Here is a 20,984-nt window from a genome sequence, read left to right as displayed (position 1 = left end):
TGCATGGCGACTTTTCTCCGGCATACGTGACAGCTTTGTTGATTCACGCAGACAGAGGTTTGACTTTGCTCTAACATGCTGGCTGTCAACAGACAGCTGGGAAAGCACTTTTTCAAATCAGCATTAGCCACGAAGCCCCAAATGTTCAACTCCACATTAAATCAATTAGCTATGAACACAACATTACTCTGATCTATTCTTTATCTATCACAGCTGTCTGAGCTGAACCCTCTGGAGGGAGTTCCTGCTCAGCACATCACATTTCCTTTGTTGGAAGATAATTATTTCCATTTCTCTCACTTTTCTATGTGTCGAAGCACCACAGATTTTCTCTTAAGGTATTACACACTGGCTGATAACTGTGCAAATGCTTCATCTTGTAGTTATCCACTTTGATTAGGACTTGAGTGGACTGGAAACCGGAAATTAAATGTGTTTTATGATTTTGCTGACTCTGTTTGTGAGACCACAGTGTTAAACATAAATAATCATACATAAATGCCATACAAAGATACACGTAGTAAAGAAAAACAGCTTATTTTTGATGGTGGGGATTGAGGGGACCAGTTGATCTCATCCTGTCCTCTCCACTGCAGGCATGTGAGACAAGCTGGCTTTGCTGATAATGTCAAAGCCATCTATTTTCATGCGGTGTCTGAGGAAAGCTGTGTGTACTGAGACTGTTAAGGGATGTTTCTCCCATTGCTGTTTATTCTGCAGAGGGGCAACACATGTCAGGAATACTGATCCATATGCAGCAAAAGGGGCGGCTTAGGCAGAGTGTAGCCTTATGCATACATATGCACACGCAAAGCACAGTGCACCTCGAGAGTCGTGCCGGTCCAAATCAGGAGGTGCATGGCATGTTTTTCTTACTTCTGACTGACAATATCTGATCAGCTGCTGTCTGAGGTTTCCTGTTAAGCTCCTTTGACAGAGAATAGAAGCAGAAATTGGATTCTTTACGGCTGGACTGCATTCACAGGAGCTCATATATGACACATACAGGGAGATACTCTTCTTACAGAACAAAGGCTCCTTGCAGCAATATACAGATCAATTGGAGCAGAGACAATTTAAAGAAAAGAATGTGTGCACGCTGCTATTGACAAACTTGCATGCTAACTGAAATTTTAAGAAGTTGTGTGCATAGAGGGGGAAGGGTTAATCCCCTTGCCCTATATATATTTTTTAATCCAAGCACAAGTATGTGCATGAAACAAAGTGCATGCTGTTTCTTCGGTGATATATGCTCACAGAGACCTACACCTGAATATTGACTGCAGACATTTATATATAAGGTTAAATTCAAAGTACAGGTCTATAACCTTGATACCGAGGTTAGACTCATTATTTGCATCCTGGCAAGATAAACTCAGACTTCAGTTTTCAAAATCACGTGGACACACTCAAACATTGATTCCACGGTATAAAGGCAAGCCTTTAAAAAAATGATGTAACTGCAGATTTAGCTAACAATACAGCCGAGCTCCTCAAGACTTTTAGTTCTTTTCGTTGCAGCTGAAGAAGATTTTTTTCACAGGGGACCCACAGTAATTCTGGGCTCAATTTCCAAGGTATCACTCTAACAGCAAATCTACTAGGACTAGAAAGAAGACTGCTGCTCTTATTTCCGTTAAATATCTTTTAAGAACCTATTTCATCTTAAGTTCTTTACAACTGCAGAAATGCCTCTCACCTGTATCCGTTCTGCGTGTCGATGCAGGTTCCCCCATTAAGGCAGGGGTTACTGGAGTAGGAAGAGCAGCGTTGATGGGTCATTTCTCTGGCAGCGCAGCCACACACAGCCAAGGATGTTACTTTCACTGAGACCAGGGATAAAGCACCCGAGTCTATCAAGGTGGGTGAGTCACTGATGCTTAACTGTGTGGAGCAGCCACCGGATGTCTTGCAATCGGTGTGCACGCACTCATCTACTTGCACCTGGTGCACGTTCGCACGCAATACTGACTGCAGCTGCAGAGAGGAAAGGAAGAGCGCAGCAGATGAGTGAGACAAAAACGAGAATTACAATAATTGTGGCTGAAGATAACAGGGATTTGTATCACCGATGCCGGTGGCGCGCGGGACACGCTGATTTACACTTGGCGAAACAAAACAGCTTCACGAGAAATGCAAAAGAGCAAGGCAAGGCCTTCATCATAAATATTTTAATATTCTAACTGACTACTGTTAAAGAATCATGATATGTCATTGGGTATGACAGATGAATCACAGCGATGCATAATGAACACATGGACGAAAGAGGGCAAGACAAAGACAACAAATAAATGGGAGAGACAAAGAGACATGACAGGGGCAGGCAGTAAACAGACACAAAGTTGGTGTGAAATCAAAGGGCAGATAAAAAGCTGCTGGTTTCCCTCAACCCCCCGAGTGTATCACTTGATATACAAGCACCGATGACTATCTATCCTACGTGATAACATATGTACCTTCTTTTTATGTGCGTCGAGGACACCGTGCAGCTTCTCTGGGCGCAGGTAGCCATTATCAGTTAGCACATTGAAGTGGATGTCCACAGTTTTTTCGTCTCTGTCTGCGATGCTAAAAACGTTGATACTCCCTGGTCTGACAGACAAGGTTTCAGACAGGAAGTCCCAGAACGCCTCGAGCCGACTCTTCCCCTCGACACGAGAGTCGATAAAATCTTTTGCTGTAATGCCTTCAGGAGACAAAGAGAAGGGAGGTTCGTGAAATAAGAACTACTGACTTGTCAATGACAACTATAGAGTTGATCAAAGTCTACCAAGTTCCTGATTCTATTAGCGTGAGACGTAGCCGAACATCCTTCTCTATTGATCCTATTTCCATTCTGAGTCATCCGTAAGGCAAATGAATCATGATGCACATAACACAAATTGTTTATTTTTTCACCGAAACAATGTTAGAGTCTTGACAAACTGTCTCGAACAGGATATTTTAATGACCGCGAAGGCAATCGCATTTGGCGTTTCACCTTCCAGTGATATGTGGAGAACGCGAGCAGTCACCTTTAATATCCCAAAAATGGTAACAACCTGGAATCAGACGCATCCATAACAGCCTTTGACTCTGTTTGCTGAATGACTTTTTAAATGTCAAGGACTTTACCTGACACTTCCAAACTGACCTTTATAACTCAAATGTACTCTGAGAGACTGTCAAAAAATGAACACTCTGACATAAACTTTAGAATGTTGAAGAAGGAGGAGGAAACGATTATCAACAAGCAGTATGAATGGTTGCTTTACAATGCTTAGAAATGTTAAATAATGCAAGTATAGAAAATTCTTTTGACAGCATATTATTTTTGTGTTAACTGGATTGACAACCTGATAATCATTCAATGAAAAGTACCAATTTATTCTTGCCTGTGGGAGATGCTGTCTTTTTCAACATCAGCCTCGAACAAGAATTTAACAGCAACAACAAAGAGCATGCTTTTTTTTGTCTGCGGAGGATGACTGAGAACAAGAATCCAATTGAAAACTTATTGTTATATAATTTTTTTTACTTATAGTCCTGGGGTCACGTACAAGGTGCAATCAAAATGTTCAGTTACTCAGCCCAAAATCAAAAACCTCCCATTATAGTTAGTCTCCTTGGGCATTACCATATTGCCTTTAGTGTGGCAGATATTTTTAGCTTGCTCCCTCAAAGTCCAGCTCCTGTCCCTAGTATGTGCTAGAGCTGGCCAGAGAAAAATCCTCAACTTCATCTTTAGGTTAAGGATAACCATTAACCCCATGACCAGAAGGTTGGGGGTTCAAATCCAGCAAACAGCTACTCTGAGGTACCCTTGAGCACTGCTCCCCCAAAAGATTTCTACCATGTGGGACTATAAGGGGTTTAAAATAAAACAAAAAAAGTTTAGCTAACAATGCTTAAAATACAAACTGGACTGTTGAAAAACAAAACTAACTGAAATGAGGTTGTGAAGGCTGGAAAACTAACTAAAAAAAATAAATATAGTGGAATGAGTTTTAGTATTTGTTGGTTTCATGTAATTTTATCACAACATGTCTGAGGAAGCTTTTTTAGAAGTCTAATGAGAGACTGAGAGTAAACTGCCTGTACTGATTTTCCTAAATCTGGCCTTAACAAATGCCCTCCATGCAAAAGTAAATAAAAAAAAATGAACTAAAACAAATCATTTTAAACAATAAAAACACTGAGCTTAAATGACAAAATCTACTTTGGAAACAGAAAAAAATCCAAATGAAATAAGAATAAAAGGTTAAGAAATACAAAACTGAAATAACTTTGGTAGGTGAAAGTAAAATGCTGTTAAATGTTTCAATATTCATGGTACTGTGTAGCAAAAATTGTAATTTCCATATGTAAACACTGAGTGGAAATTACAATTGTTACACTTGAACTTCTGCAGCTGTGCTATGCCGTCTATTTTCCTCTTTTTGTCATAGCAACATGTTTGATTCTCAGATTTGCTACATTTGCCTCCCTGCGACTTGGACCACTTCCCCAAAATGAAATTTGAAAATAAAATTAGAAGGATGCAGTTATAATAAACTGTAGGAGATCCAGTACACATCATTAATGCACAAAAGCAAATGCTCACAACAGAGTGATATTAAAAGAGCAGCTGTGCTAGAAGCGATGTGGTGCTGCCCAAACAGGCTACCTATGAGGTTAGAGCAAGTCAATTTGAATCAGCTATGTGCTTTGATTTTTTTAAAGGTGGAACATTTTGATCACATGCTGTACTGATGAAACAGGGAAAACAAAGTGCAACACATGTCTACCTGCTGTGCCGAAGGCACCCAGGGATTCAAAATTAACCCACAGCATTCATGCCAACATTTAAGTCAGTGTTTGTGCAAATGCTACCGGTCAAACGCAGTGAGGCAGACGATAGGATGGCCTTTTCCTCGAGCTCCCAGACATGAACTCTGACTCCTGAGATTACATCAGGCCACACACCATCAGACACCTCAACCCTCAGCCAGTAGCTGCCACCTGGAATGTTCTGTCGCAGGTTTAGCTCTCCTGAGCTCTGGTCCACACTGAAGTACCTGAAGAAACAAATGAAAGCTGTAAAGTAGGAAACTGTTGCTTCAGTATAAAATGAGAGAAAGAGAAATTCAAAAGCAGGGTTCCTTTTGTTTCTTAGCTCCTGTCTGAAAGATATATACGAAACAGATGGCAGACAGACATGTAGAAAATTGGTCAGTGGTACCTGGGCTCACTCCGACAGGAAGTGAATACAAATTAATGTTAAAAAACAAAAAGCTCAGAGAAACAGGTAAACAAAAAGTGCCAGGAAAAAAGACAGACGAGAAAGGAAAATGCTTCTGCTCGAAAAACTCATAAAAGGGCTTGATAGTTGTCATGGTAACTGTCAAAATTTGTTATATGAATAAAACAAATATGCAATTGGTATTTCTAATCTGATCTTAAGGGTGTGAACACTGAATAACTGCACGGTTCTGCAAGGTTCCTACGAAGCAGCCTAGTAAGAAGGGCTGTTTCATCCAAGGAACATAACACAAGTGGATCAAGGATTGCTTAGGTTTTTTTGCTGGGGGTGTTTTTTAATCTGATTGTATATTCCAGAATATCGATCAGCTTGCATTAGAGGCCAAGGAAATAAGATTAGGAGGATTAGGAAAAACTAACTGTGAGACGGGCCCTTGTTAGCAATGCGCCTACAGCATTTCTTTTAGCCCACATCCTCTTTATTTTACAGTTTGGCAGTTCTTCTGATACATTATTACGTTAGCACTTGTACCACTGCTACACACTGGGAGATCAGCATGTTTTCAGAGAACATTAGATGCATTTAACAGTGAGCTCTTACTTAGCTGCACTCGTCTCCAGAGTGTAGGTTTTGTTGTCCCAGTCATCTGGATCTGGGGCATATACCTTCCCCAGTGCTGCATTCGCTATCCTTCCTGTTCAAGGTAAACACACACACACTGACTCAGTCTGGACAGAATCTGCTGATGCCAACACTTATCTTTTTCGTCCCTCTCTTCTCCTTATCTTGCATCCTTGTGTTCTGTTCTACTTATTATGCTCATAACTGTGGAGTCCCACTGCTGGAATGAATAGGCTCTCAGTGCTCCACTTCAGAGAGCGTGGAGCTTAAGGAAGCGAGGCTATCTCAGTATGGATTATGTTATTATCGACCTGCAGTGCCAGAGTACTGCAGCTGGGTAAACAATGGCAGCCTGGATGAGTCACGCTGCTCCTGTTTTCCACAATTACCAAAAATGTCATGTAGCTGAGTGTGTGATCAAAACACTAACAAGCCAATGTGCCTAACCAACTTACCTGGAGGGTAGAAACACTATAAAGAAATAAGAATCATGATTCTTATCATATTGTGATGTTCAGATGAGCTTTAGGCATAGGGTTGGCAGGGGAAGACTCTGCTGGGAGCTTCAGAAAGGATGTGACAATGATATTACCATAAGAAAACACTGCTAGAATGTAATAGAAAGAAAGCAATTATGAATTCCAGACTACTCTAAGCACGTATGGTGGTGAAAACTTTCCCCTAGAGCTGTAGCCTCAGTTTTCCCTCTTGACTCAAGCTCTCCTTGCGCTGTAAAAACAAAAAATCAGGGGCAAAAAGAAGAGAACAAGCATCTCACCCTTGTAGCTATGTACGTAGACATCTTTCTCTCCTGCCTGATGGGCGTTATCATTATGATCGCCAATAGTGATGGTGAGAGTGTTTGTGGCTGTCATCGGTGGCTCGCCGCTGTCAATCATAATAACAGGCAAGTGGAACTCACTCTGCCTTTCCCTGTCGAATCTCCGCAGAGCGGTGAGCGTGGCAGAGCCATTCCCATGGTCCTGTAGGTGGAAGTCAGTAGAGTACACAGAGGGCAGGGAGAGATAAAAAGGAGGCCCTTGCTCTGGGGAGTCTTTGTCAGTGACATACAGAAGAGTTGAACTCCTATTGAGCCAGACCACTTGAGGCACTGGACTGTTCTCCCACAGCATGGGAATGTAGGCTGTCTCCAGCTCTGGCCCGTTGTCATTCACATCTAGCAATGGCAAGCGGACCGTGACACTGCCACTCAATGGCGGGGTACCCCGGTCTGTCGCCATGACGACCAGCTCATAACCTGCCACTGTCTCTCGATCCAGCGGCCTAGCGACTGTGACCACACCTGCACCGCTGACTGCAAAATGTCCATACGGGTCTGACTCGGGGAGAATACTGTACGAAATGTCACCATTCGGACCAGAGTCGGAGTCAGAGGCCACAACCTGGATGACGCTGGTTCCTTCAGTTACATCCTCCGGCAAAGGAGACAGCAGATACGAGTCTGGGGTAAAAACAGGGGCATTATCATTCTCATCCTCCACCAGAACCAGACAGTGGATCTGGCTGGAAAAGTCAGTGTCCTCCACTTTGATGGTGAGGTTAAACCTTTGCTCCCCTGGCTGCTCAAAGTCCAGCTTTTTCTTCAGCCTCAGAGTGCCGCTCTGCTCCAGTCTGTGGCTAACCATGTAGAATCTCTGCTCAGGGTCTCCTGCCATCACACTGAAGGCCAAATGTCCGTATGAGCCGGCATCGGGATCCACAGCACTAAGCTCCAGGATAGGAGCGTCTTCATTTGTGCTCTCAGGTACACGAGCGCCGCACCAGTCCTCTCTAAACTTTGGCACATGGTCGTTGATGTCCGTCACCACTATAGTGACGGTAGCGGTACCCGTCATGCCGCCACCATCCCGAGCCTCTACCACCATACGGTGCGTGTCGGCATGCTCACGATCGAGGCCCTCTGCTGCCACAGAGATGGTCCCAGTGCTGGAATCAATCATGAAAAGATCTGCACCGTCTGCATTTTGTGAATTTTCCGTGATTTTGTAGGTGAGGATTGCATTTTGGCCTACGGCTGCATCATCAAGGTCTACAGCCATCATTTCCACAACTAATGTTCCAGGAGGGGAGTTCTCAGCTACACTGCTGTGGCAGTTATCAGGCGCACATGAAAAAGTGGGGGCGTTGTCATTGATGTCCCACACGTTGATGATAACATCCGTAAAGCCGGTAAGTCCCTCGCCCTCCTCGTCAGTTGCCATGACAACAAAGCGCCAGACAGCACGCTCTTCTCTGTCCAGGGTGTGCTGGACGTACATCTCCCCCGTGATGTCGTTGATCATGAAGTGTGACTCCGCCCCTTGGCCATGAATGGAATACCGTATGGCACCCTGGTCTGCATCTTTGTCTGGGTCAGTAGCTGTCACCTGCAGAGATAACGACAACTTCCTGAGAAAATGGATATTCATTCATCCAGTCAACCCCAAATTACTGCTTCCTCTTATCTCACCTCAGCCGTCACCCAAATCTTCTTTGCTTTCGGATTTTTTTAGACAGCCCATTTAAGTGTTTGCACTTTTCCCTGACCACCCAAATTAAAGCAATAAGCTCTGATCGGGCATGTTTCTTATAACTGGCGTCGGAGTAAGTCTGACAGCTGCACTGCTGAATTTCCCCGCACAACATCTATCTCTGTAACTTAAATGAAATTTCTAGAACGTTTTAAGCTAGGGTAAAGCACTAACAGTAGATAAACTGAAATAACATGTCACATTTTAAAATTGTGATCATTACTTAGCCGCAGCTATGGCCACACTAAGAAGGCGGTGTTTTAAGGATTATTACAGATGCTTAAATTACAGTAATTACTGAAAGAAGCACAGTATGTGTGTAGCCTCGTACCTGTAATACAAACACGGGTGACCCATCAAGCTCCTCTGTGACAGATCCGTAGTACTCATTCATGGAAAACACAGGCGCCTCATCATTCTTATTAACCACAGTAACTACCACCGCAGCGTAGTCTTCCCATTTCCCATCTGAGGCGAGAATCAGAAGCTTGTACCTCTTCTGCTGCTCATAGTCCAATGGCTGTGCAATAAAGATTGTCCCAACCTCTGGCTCGATGTCAAAGACACCACCTTTGTTGCCAGATGTTATCTGGTAGCGCAGCTTGGCGTTGGCCCCTGCGGCAGGAATTAAAAATGCATGTTTGAAAATGTGTTTAGTATCATTTTTACAATGTAGTAGAATTCACAGTGGGCTTTGTTCATGTCATTATTTCTTAAATCTCTGCATGCTGATACCTCACTATTGTCCCTTTTCATTTGTTGTTGCATTCCTCCAAAAACAAAAGGGTGTAACCACAAGGGTATTACACCTCATTTCCTCTAAGACCTGACTATTAGTAGGTTTTCATGTCTTCCTTTCTTCTTTTGATTACTTAATTAAATGGAAACTTTGTACCTCGTCTCCCTGGCTTTAATCAGATGCTAATTAAAAAAAAGAGTGTCGAAAAAAGTAAAAGGGAACATGAGAGCGAAAAGCAGCATAATGCGCTCTGATAGTTCTCCCTAGGGAATGATTGTGAGGCTTGGGAGAGGGTGGGGGGAGGATTGTAGTTGTAGGAAGTCAATATCTGAAGCTATGTGTTGTGTCTCTATGGTCACCACCCGGTGTGGTGGTTTAATACTGGAATATTTAAGATAATCTCCTGCAATGTACAGTCTTTGCTTTCAATCATTTTGTTGGGTTAAAGTAGCTTCAATCCCATGTAAATACACTAATCTGTACTATTAACACAACCCTTACTGACAAAGTGCTCCCTGTCTCCCACAGGGCCCTGGTAGGCTTATTGCGGTCAAACCCAGGGTGGAGTTTTTAAACAAGACAGATTGAGTAGAGCCTCTTAGGCACAAGTGCAACAGTATTGTAACTTTAATGTTGGTGGTTGGAGTTATTCCACAGCTATTCATCATTAGTGCTGCAGCCCAGCCTAAGCTGCACCCCCGCTCCCCATAAATACTTGATTAACGGACCTAAACATGTCTGATAAAGGGATCTTAGGCTACTGCTATACAGAGGATGAGCATCCGCTTTATTGCTTAAATCCCACCCACCCACTGTGTGGGAGCGTGTCACTCTTTTTGGAACATATGTGCCACAGTGCATTACCGAACACTTAAATTACTACTAAATCTAGCACACTGCTTGATTTCAGCAGCATGATTTCAGCAGAGCTCAGACCGGATTGGAAAGGACTGCCCACAGGGTAACTTTATGAATACTGCTACAAATGAGGACCTATCTGAAGTAGTTTTGCTGTTTGCAGAAAGAGCCTGGCCAAACTGCAAACTGGAAATGTCTCTCTCTCTCAAAATCCCCCCATCCTAAATATAAAATATTGGTTGTGGTTGGCTAGCTTCTTTAACCTTTATTTCTAGAAAGTGGAATCAGTAAAAATGCCACGGGACTCAATCGTTCTGATGTCATTTCAAACTTACCTTCATCCTCGTCATTAGCACTAACAGTGACAACAGCCAGGCCCACATCTGCATTCTCATCAACGCCGACTTCATACAGTCGCTGAGCAAACACCGGTTTGTTGTCGTTGACGTCGCTGATGAAAACTCTCACATACGCTGTGTCTGCAAGAATGACAGAATGGCAGAAGATTAAACGGCACGCACAGCTCACACACATACATACTCGAACCATTACTGTAAGTGTGTTACTCTCATTCCATCTGTTTATTGATTCTACAATTCATTGTCACTGTTTAGTGGGGAAGAGGTACTTAACCCAGCACAATGTTGCTCAATGACGTATAAATTAGACAAAACATTACTCACAAAGATCTGCTGTAAATTACATGAATTATTCATTTTGTCAAGAGTTTATTCTTTTTACAGGGGGGACGGTTCTGAAGAGAAAGAGTAACAATAATGGGGCTAAACCTCGTCAACGAGCTACTTTCCTTTTTTTTTTTTAACCGAGCGCAGATAACTAGGAAGGTTAAATATTTATAAGATGACAAGTGTTTGTGTCTTATCTGTGGGCTCCTCATTACATTGTTTATTCCTTTAGTTAAAAAGAGTAAATTATCTGCTCACAGAGCACATGGGTGACATGTTTATTTGGAGCTGCTGCAGTAAAAGATGGCGGAATGTGGCTTTATTTTCTTGGCTTGTTTTTGCATTTGCCTCCTCCGTTTGGTGCATCCCGGGGGTAACACAGAGACAGGTAATGTTTGCAGGGGAGATGAGCCCTTCTGGATGCGGTAGATATGTAGACACAACTAAGGCTCATCGCAAATGCTAAGCAGCCCTGGCAGCCTGAAGAGAGGGTTTTGCTACTCCAAAACACCACCCGGCACTCCTAACACCTCCTTCACAAACAGAGGCAAATACCCCCGTCTAAATACAAATGTCATAGGACGTCATTCTAAACACAGATATTATTACTGCGGAAATGTCACACTGTGAACAAGGTAAACAAACAAAGGCCTTTCTGGTTAAATTGTGAAACGAGAGAGTTAAAAAGGGGAAGAAATAAGGGATCGCTACAAGAAAGAGAGTTGGAAGAAATCTCTGAGCTATTTTCACATGGAAGAGAGTGTTGCTGTCTGGTCATGGCAGTAGAATAAATCAAATTAAAATTCACTTTTCAAAGTCAATCCCAAGGTGTAAATGAATGTATTGCCAATGCAGCCTTTTTAAAACACAGTGCACAGAGGAAGCACTCCTCACAGTTTAGAGTTACAGAGTTTCAGTATTGCCCTGTAGGCATATAGGGAAAGAACAATGCTGCTTTTTATGAACTGAACATCAGACCGGGGCAGAGGTCACCCTAAAGTTAACTCTGCCAAGTTATAAAGTTCCTCGGAATGCCACAGTAGTAAAAAAACAACATATTTTTGCATCAATTTAAGGCACAGGGACACAATGAATCGGAAGTAGCTGTCGCTAATCATTTATGTCATTGTAACAAAAGAGTAATTTACACAAAGCTGGATTCTCAATTGACTTAATTGTCTGGAATAGTTTGACATTTTGGCACACACGCTTTTTCTTGTATAGAGTCAGACGAGTCGATTGAACCCATCAAGTCATTATGTTAAATACAAAGCAAGAGACAGCAGCTTGATACTTCAGCTCTAAAAAACATTCAGAAAATAAACAACCACCAACATCTGTCCAAAGGTAAGAAAAAAAAAGTGTAGCAAAAGAAAAGTGTAACAAATATATCTAAAAAAATGTAACAGTTACAGATTTTTGTGGAATTTATGTGCCTGCTTCTTTCTGGCTGTGTGCCATAACAAGTTTTTGCACAGAACAAATCAAATATAACATTTTAATTAGTGAACTCTAGGGGTTATGATAAGCAAATTAGCCAGCTAGTGCAGCCCCGAGCAGCTACAGCATTAAACTCAGGTAAATTGAACATTAACCATGTAATCCAGTGCTGTGCTGGGAAATCGTGGGGTCCTGCCATTCATTTCGATGTAATTTTGACACATGCCAATCATCATGAAAACATTGTTGAACACCTTGCACACTGCACTCCCCATGGATATGACAAAAGTTTTGACTTGGCCTCCAAACTCCCTAGATGCCACTGCGATGAACCATTTATGAGGCAGGCCAGAACAATCCGGAACAAACCCAGTCTATGGAGGCCCTAGCCTGCAGCCTAAGACCCAAAAGAATTAGGGCTGTGTTAGTGAATGATGATGATGAAGGGGAATATTTGATAGCTCACTAATTAAAGTGATTTTTAGCTCATTTCCACATTGATGATAATTATAACAAATTTAATTTGCCTTGCTTTAGATTTATGTTGCATCTCCACATAGTATATCCAACACTCTGGCTGTTTATGTGCCTTTTGAGATGTGCAGAGACCAGTTCATGCTTGGACTTTTGCACGCTTAATTGTGTGTTAAACAGGTAGACTGATCCATCATCACCAAGTGAGATGAAACAGGATATTTCTGTCTGATGGTTTGATTTTTAGATTTGAGCATAACAAAACTGCACTAGAAGAGACACTTGTTTATTTTATGTCCTTTACTTTTATTTTCACGGATGGGAGGGCGAGACAAAGAGGGGAGGAAAGATTGGTGAGCCATTTTATACATATAAAACAGACTGGATGAGTTAGCAGAACTGCCCAACGACACACACAATATATATATTTAAATATATTTTTTGAGCTTATTTATAATGTTGCCAATAATACATCGTGCAAGAATAGTTGCTTCAGATTTTGAATTTGCCAAACATGAAACTACTTTAATGAAATTGGCAAGAGTTTTAAGTCTAGATAAAAACTTTTTACCTTTTTACCCAGCCAACTATCCAGTCACTCATTCTTAAAATTTCTCACCTGTGTTGGGCTGTTTGTACTTCCCAGGTCGAGCTGACTCTTGGCCATCTTCTGACTGAACCTCCAGTAAGTAGGAGCTACGGGCCTCACGGTCAAAGACAGCTTCTGTGTAGATAATCCCAAGTTCTGGGTCGATACGAAACAGATTATGGTCCCCACTGCTGTCACTCAGCAGAGAGTAAGTGATCTGTGGAGCACAGGGAATTTGAAAATTAAGCTAAAGTAAAGTTTCAAGCAATAACCTGCAGAAACAGCAGAAGTTACAGGCTCTGTAGCTGAAAATGTCAAGAGGGCTAAGCAAATCAATACGCTCCATTCAACCAATATCGCCACAATCAGTGAGACAGCTGATGAAACAGCTCCCAAACCCACTTCAACAAAACTTTGAAAACAGTGGAACAAAAGCTTCCACACTGGTGGGATTGTTGTGTGATGTTACATAATGCTCTTTGTAGTGTAAATGGATGCTTTAGCAGGGAAACAGCAGTCTCTAGATTTTTGTAAAATGATCATAAGTGTATAACCACAAACCTCTCCATTAAAGCCCAGGTCTTTGTCATGGGCGGATACTTGCAGAACTGAAGTCCCTATCTGGGCTCCTTCGGTCACTGAGGCCTCGTAGATGGAGGATGTGAAAAACGGTACGTTGTCATTGACGTCTTAGGATAGAAATGACATAGTCACCGTGACAATGTGTTAATTTCCTGATACCACTCACAATATCCTTTTTCTGCATTCAAAAGTGTAACCACTGATATTTTCTCAAAAATGAAATGAAATATGAGAACAAGAGAACAACACGTTCACCGCATCAGCTATAGAGGTAAATAACTTCTCTTTAGGCAAGACCAAGTAATCCCTCTTATAAGTAATTAGAATCTGTTTTTACTTTTTTAAATAGGTTTTAATACTGTGCCAATTTTATATTGTGTATTTATCCCCAGTGTGCTGCTTGTTAACTTCTTTTGTCTCTGAAGCTACATGTGCAAATATACATTATATTATATTAAATATAATATAATATACACTGTTCCAAAAAATAGTAATGTCAAAGTATCTTACTGTATATTTTACAGTTTTGTATTGTCTTTCTAGAATATCATTAAATTTACATAAGTAGATGTGATTTTACAGATCATTTTCTCACATAACAGACAAATATTTGTGAAATTATGATACATTTCTGAATGTATTTTTACAATCTAAATATGCTTATGTACAAATTATATATTTAAAAAACACGTAAATTGTGTTTTACTATATGTACAGTGATGTTATCTGTTAAATTCAAATGTAATACTATGGAAAAATATATAAAATGATCGAAAATCAATGAGAATAATAATTAAAGGAGTAATTTTGCTGGAAATGTCATGTCATCTAGGTCTGATTCAGTAATTCAGAGGTAACCAGTGAAAATATAATTAATATGAATAAAAACAAAGAAAAACATATAAAACATTGCACGGCCACGCTGTGCTAATTGTATATTTTAAAAAATAAATGTAGAGGTAGGAATTGCAATTAATATAAATCTCAAAGTATTCACAACATTCCTGAACAGAAATAGGCCTCTGCACCTGGGGTGAGGGTGTGGCCATGAAAACAATGTGACATGCCATTGGATGTTGGGACACATAATCATCGGCCAATGAATGTGAACTAACAACCACAATGTCGTGGGTATGGCAGCACTGTAGGAAAACATCCTAATATAAAAGTATTTTACTGCATTTCATAGTTTTGTTCTGTTCTTCTAGAATATCGTCAAAGTTACGTAAATAGACTGATTTCACATTTCAAATGTAAATTAACGTTAAATCACTGTAATGTAATAAAACATAATTTTCATGATTATTAAATGTATCTGTCTGTACATATGCATATTTAGATTGTTAAAATACATTCACAACTGTATCATGATTTCACAAATATCTGTCCGTTATTTGAAAGAGTGAACTGTTGAATTCAAATGTAATGCTATGCAAAAGTATATAACATGATTCCTATAAGCTTGTGTTACATCACATAAGTATTATTATCATTGCTCTTTAGTGCGATCGTAGCTCAAGAGTTGGCAGTTCGCCTTGTGATCAGAAGGTTGCCGGTTCGAGCCCCGGCTCAGACACGCTCGGTGTTGTGTCCGTGGTCAAGTCACTTCACCTACTGGTGATGGGCCGATGGTGCTATATGGCAGCCTCGCCTCTGTCAGTCTGTCCCAGGGTATGCAATCCATTATTATTTAAACCAACTGTTAATTGTATATTTCTGTACATTTACGTATTATGATTCATATTGCCACATTCATTGACGTTGTTTATAGGTAATTTCATTGTTTGATCACGTTAAAATGTTCCTAATCTAAAAGCACTTGGAAAAGGCAGAATCCCATGTAAAATTAGAGCAACAAACTGTATTGTCATTACTGGAAATAACCGTATTTTTATGAGGAAGTTATTTTCTGTTATTTTACGGTAGTATTTTGGCACCCCAGCTGCCGGAATATTACTGTTTTTTTAAGATGTTTTTTTTTTAACAGTGTAATATAATATAATACAATATAATATAATATAATATAACATAATATAATATAATACCAATTAAAATGTACTCAGACACAGTTATTAAATAAATTAATTAACATACATTTCAAGAATTTCCATAAAGTCTGCTGATGTAATGGTGAAATCTATTCAATCAATTAATTATATCAAATGACAAAGACAGCGAGACATGTACCTGTAATATTCACATAAACTCTTGTGAAAGCTGCAAGCGGCACTGCAGCCACATTTTGCGCCCGGACTTGAAGAGAGAAAAATGGTGTGGTCTCATAGTCCAGTGGCTCGGACACCAGAATGGACGCAGAACCATCTTCCCGGTTGGGAGAGAGGTAGAAACGGACGGGCATGTTGGTTTCAGGGACCATCCCATCCTCAAGGTTGTAGGTCACTCTTGGGTCACCCAACTGAGACGTTGCCTTGACTGTCTGAATAGCATCAGAAGTTACATCATGACTGTCTTGAAAACCTGGATTTTAGGTATCAAATCAGTAAGGACTAGCTCCTGAGGCAGAAAGTGATAAATGGAGCATACATACATCTCATGATAGAGCAAACCTCTATCATCTATCATGAGCAAACATCTCATAATAGGAAAAAAAAACATCAGCGAGTTTATGGATATGTAGCTGATCGCTCAGCTTATATAATATCATTCTACAATCTTGCTATGCAAATTTGGAAAACATGTTTTTTTGAGGAGTACAGGCATTCAGGAGTCCCCTGAATGCCTGCTAATTTCACGGTTAAATCACTGCTCAATAATATGAGGTCAATGAGTCAATCCAAGAAATAATTAAAGCATTTAAGCACTTACAGCTAGACATCTTTAAATCTCTGGACAAATCATAGAAGAAAATTATTCTATATTAATTAGTTAGTTTTAAAGATGGTAGTGAGCATATTTTGTAGTTTTGGACAGAGCCAAAATGTTTGTGAAGGACAGCAGGTCTAATTATTGATGTCATCCATAACAGGCTTAACTAAAATGTCTGGTTAGGAGGAAATCATGTTTAACAATTTCATGTGTGATTTTGTATAGTCATCCATTCATCTGTCGATATCTTTCTATCAGTAACTAAATAATAAAAAAAAAATAGTAGTGAAAGGCTCATGGTCACGTTTTCTTTTTTTAATATTAAGTTTTTTCTGTTTTTTAAGTAGTTTCATAGAGTGACTCTTACTTGTAGTCTCACTGTGTTATCTCAGTACTTTTTAGTCTCTGAATTCTTTTCCCATTACTGGGCAGATTATATTAGCCATTTTACAGTGATTAATTATAAACACTTAATCAGAAATCAGCCCCTGAAAATGTTCTGTCCCCTCTGTGTTGAGAGTTAAGCTCCACCCCTGAGCTGATGGGCACATTTTCTAACTTTACACAGAGCCAGGTTAGCTGTTTTTCGCTTCTTTTGCTGAGCTAAGCTTACTAGCTGCAGGATACAGCTCTATAACTAACTCCCAGAGATTGAGTGCTATCAGTCTACTCATTCAAGTCAAGACAGTGTCAAGTCAGCATATTTCCTAAAATGCTAAACTACATTTTCCTTTGAGATTGGTCAAGTAACATTTGTTCACATGTGACAGGTTATAAGCGGTCAGACTGCAGTACGGGTCAGCAGCCTGAACGAAACACAGGTTATATCAAATTCTGATTAAATTTTTGCTTCAATGACTGATTATCTAAGAAAGACATAGCGTAGGATGAAAGTCAAACCTGCTGCCTGAGTCCTAAAATAACCTCTTATCAAGAATTGAGCTGCCTTTTGAAGACCTTGAACAAAAGGACTTTTTTTCCATCTCAGATTGACAGCTATAAATTTTTCACATCAAAGGAGACATTTTCAATGAATTTAATAAGTCTAGTGTCATAAAATTTGCCAAGCACATGGGATTCAATGTCATCTTTCTGCTACAGCATCACATTAGAACTCTTTTACAGGTTTTTCAGCACTGAAGAACCTTCTGAGGCATATTTAAGCTCAGTGTTAGCAGAATGTCTAAATAATGGTCAAATTGCACTGATTCAGGTAAGCAAGCATTCATCTAACGTAAACAGCAAATAATAAGATTAATAAATAATAATAATGATAATAATGATAAAGGGAAACAAACATTGTAACAGAAATTGAAGTTGCTTGCATCCTTACCACTATGGGCGTGTCCCTGGCAGTGTTTTCAGGGATGACAACACTGTAGCTTTCTTTTTCCCACTGTGGAGGCTGGTTCTTCACATTGGTGATGGTGACTGCCAGCTCCACAGAAGTGCTACGATTCCCACCATCAGTTGCTATGATATCCCTTGTAATATAGGTCCGCTGTGAACAAAGGGAAGAGTTCAATGGGGGAAATTATCATCATATTTGATGTTGAAATGATTACTACCCTGAAGTAAGATATTACTTTAATCTTGTGACTCTCAGTGAGAAAATGAGGCCCTGTTGACACCGTTAGCAGCAACTACCACAATGGCAGGTTTCCGTGTTTATATCTATCTGTGCAGACATTTTAGCTGCATTATAAGTGACATTAAAAACTTCCACCATCACCTCTTTGATTATGTGTTTACTCTTTTATTAATTACATATAGGTCCAGAAATGTTTGGACACTGACATAATTGTCAGTTTTTTGTCTGTACTCCACCAAGTTTTAAGGGTCTACAAACATGTTTCCTTTACTGCTTTGAAATTAGTTAGTCGTATACACAGTCACCTGTTGTCTTGGGTAAAACATCATATTTCTTTTAAACCCCTTGAACAGTAAGTTTCATTATTGTTTCTCTTAAACTCTATTGTGCTTGCATACAAAAGCAAAATTGAGAAAATTGTGTCACTGTCCAAAAATGTACAAATCAAGCTATTTTTGTGATAAAAAAAGTTTTTTCATAGCAAAGTGTAATATTTTGCTTAATGTTTAGTAGAAGAGTTAGACCTCTGCGTGACTGTGGGGGCAGCTGTTTCTGGCAGCACAGCAGCACTAAGAAAAACATGTAGATCTGGGCGTTTATACGGATATGTCTTTGTGCGAGCAGATGCAAGCAGCGATAAGCTGTCGATCAGCTAATTGGACGACCCAAACGTGGAAACCATTTAGTTAGACTCAAAACAACAAAAGCAGCAGAATAAGCCATAGAAAAATACATTAAGCCATAATTCTGACTCCATAAAAACCCTTTTGTTACTGTGCCATAATTGAATTCCAAGGACATAAGGGAGTAAATTTGACTTGGGGACTGCATTTCATCAAAGTGGACACCACAAGAAAAAGTGAAAAGAGTCCATTTACCTAAATTAAACAATGAGTAACATTAAAATTACACTCACGCCAAAGTGAAGAAGAAGAACATTTAGAAATGTGTTCTTTTACCCACATATTATGATTGTATTTCATAATAATGACTAAGTCACAGTTACAGAGCTTAAATGAAAAATTGTTCACTATTATTTCACCACGAATTCAATCGTTCAGCTTTAACATTTCGACTACCAGCTGCATTATTCTGTTAATGTAAATCAGGGCCGGCGACTCTATTATTGTGCTGCAGTGGTCAGATAAAAACCAATCTCCCTGAAGTTCAGTATTAGATTTTCTATTTGTGGGACAATCCAATTAGTATTTTTAAAGCAATGCAACTCTTTTCCAAAGCTTGAAACCAGAGAACAAAGATTGCAATCTGCAATGCCCAATATGGACCCAGCAGCTGCTGCTTTTACATTAAATGAATATCTGACTTGGTAATACTTGGAAATTAAATTTGCTGTAATAGTGTCAGATCTCTACCAGAACATATAAAATATTCTGGATACGGTCATGGCAACCTTTTCCATCTTTTCCACTTAATTCTCTGTGGAACCAGTGTACAGTGTGTTGACACGGGATGAGGTCGGCTCTGGCTGTGCATGTCTTAGGGCATAAGAACATTCATAGCTGCTCAGTGGCATATCTCTTCCATTAAAGTGCTTCGAGTCAACTGGGAACAGTGCTTCACATTTTACTGTGAAGTTTGGCTTGAAAATTTAGCCTTAATTCTTTTTCAATGTAATCAGAAACTGCGATGAGAAAATCAAAAAGAACAACGTCCCAGACCAGCGAAGACATTTAACATTTAATGAAGTGCTTTTATGGTTACAGCACAAAGATTGTTGCAGGATCCAAATAACTTCTGAAACCACCCTAAAATATGCAACAGCTTTGTTAGGCGAGGTTTTGTGCTTAGCGTTATCAATTTTGCATGAAGTCAGCAGCAAAATTGCCAGAGACTTCCGACACCAGTGCAGTAAAAAGTATGTTAAATAATAAACAGCCCTATAGTGCAATAGCAGGTTTCTGGCCAAAGAACAGCTCCTGTTGAATAAATTAAGGTGAAAACCGGAAGCCGAGCACTGATAGGTCTCAGAAAGGCTACGACATACTTGTGAAGAATGTAAGAAATAAAAAAATGTGTTACATTACTGGCATTGACATTATAAATCACTTGAAGTTAGCTGACAACACTCAGCTCAGTAAACTTTGAAGATAGCGTTTTTAGGTAGTTTTCATACAGAAGCGAATTATGCATACATGTAAAATAACTTGTATTCTGAAAACAACTGTGTAATTTATCTTATGGGGATTCACCTTTGTATTTCACACTTCTCCAAAGATTGTGGCTTAGTGTTTTCATTTTTCAGAAGCTGTTAGCAGGGAGGTTAACTTTGCATTCATAATCTTCCTCACAGTGTTTCAGTTAATCACTTCAAAATACAAAAATCGTTTGTTGGTGCACACTGTCAGTCTTTTTATCAAAGTCTCAGATGATAAACGACGATGAAAGAAAGCTTTTTTATATATATATATATATCAAAGCCACAGCATTTATAAGAGACAATGAGTTGCAGAGTATGGTAATTAGCTTCTTTTAAACCTGTGCCATTAATTAAAACACTTTTTTGACAGCTACTGCAGGTAAGAGGATGTTTTTGCACATTTGAAGGAAAAGTCTTTGTAACGGAGCACTAGAAAAATGCTAGTCATTAAACAGAACCAAAGGACACACAAGCTGTTAAAATGTATTTTGAATAATTTGTTTAGGCTGAATTAGTCTCCCTCCATCTTCTTTCTCTGTGGTATTTCCACATCCAGCACCTCCGGGAGTAGACATACTCAAGACTGGTAGTGGCAGTTAGAGGCACTTTGAGGTGCCTCATTCATTAACTTTGTTGACACAGACCCACAGGCCACTGTGTGTGTCGTC

At 39.9% G+C, this 20,984-nt stretch overlaps 1 protein-coding gene across 1 annotated transcript in view; it reads right to left on the bottom strand.

The window, feature by feature from the left end:
- The window catches only part of LOC113027094 (neural-cadherin-like), a 107,979-nt gene that overhangs the window by 20,648 nt on the left and 66,347 nt on the right, over window positions 1-20,984 (bottom strand). The window contains exons 12-22 of the mRNA XM_026176573.2: window positions 17,901-18,068; window positions 15,929-16,178; window positions 13,721-13,848; window positions 13,190-13,376; window positions 10,306-10,449; window positions 8,705-8,988; window positions 6,621-8,229; window positions 5,822-5,915; window positions 4,852-5,036; window positions 2,457-2,686; window positions 1,700-1,977 (exon numbers count right to left, since the gene is read on the bottom strand). Of these exons, the coding sequence (XP_026032358.1) occupies window positions 1,700-1,977; window positions 2,457-2,686; window positions 4,852-5,036; window positions 5,822-5,915; window positions 6,621-8,229; window positions 8,705-8,988; window positions 10,306-10,449; window positions 13,190-13,376; window positions 13,721-13,848; window positions 15,929-16,178; window positions 17,901-18,068 (3,557 nt within the window). The remainder of the gene's footprint in view (window positions 1-1,699; window positions 1,978-2,456; window positions 2,687-4,851; window positions 5,037-5,821; window positions 5,916-6,620; window positions 8,230-8,704; window positions 8,989-10,305; window positions 10,450-13,189; window positions 13,377-13,720; window positions 13,849-15,928; window positions 16,179-17,900; window positions 18,069-20,984) is intronic.

Source organism: Astatotilapia calliptera, chromosome 7, assembly GCF_964374335.1.
Source record: "Astatotilapia calliptera chromosome 7, fAstCal68.1, whole genome shotgun sequence".
NCBI lineage: Eukaryota > Metazoa > Chordata > Actinopteri > Cichliformes > Cichlidae > Astatotilapia > Astatotilapia calliptera.
This window is presented reverse-complemented; position numbering and strand designations above follow the sequence as displayed.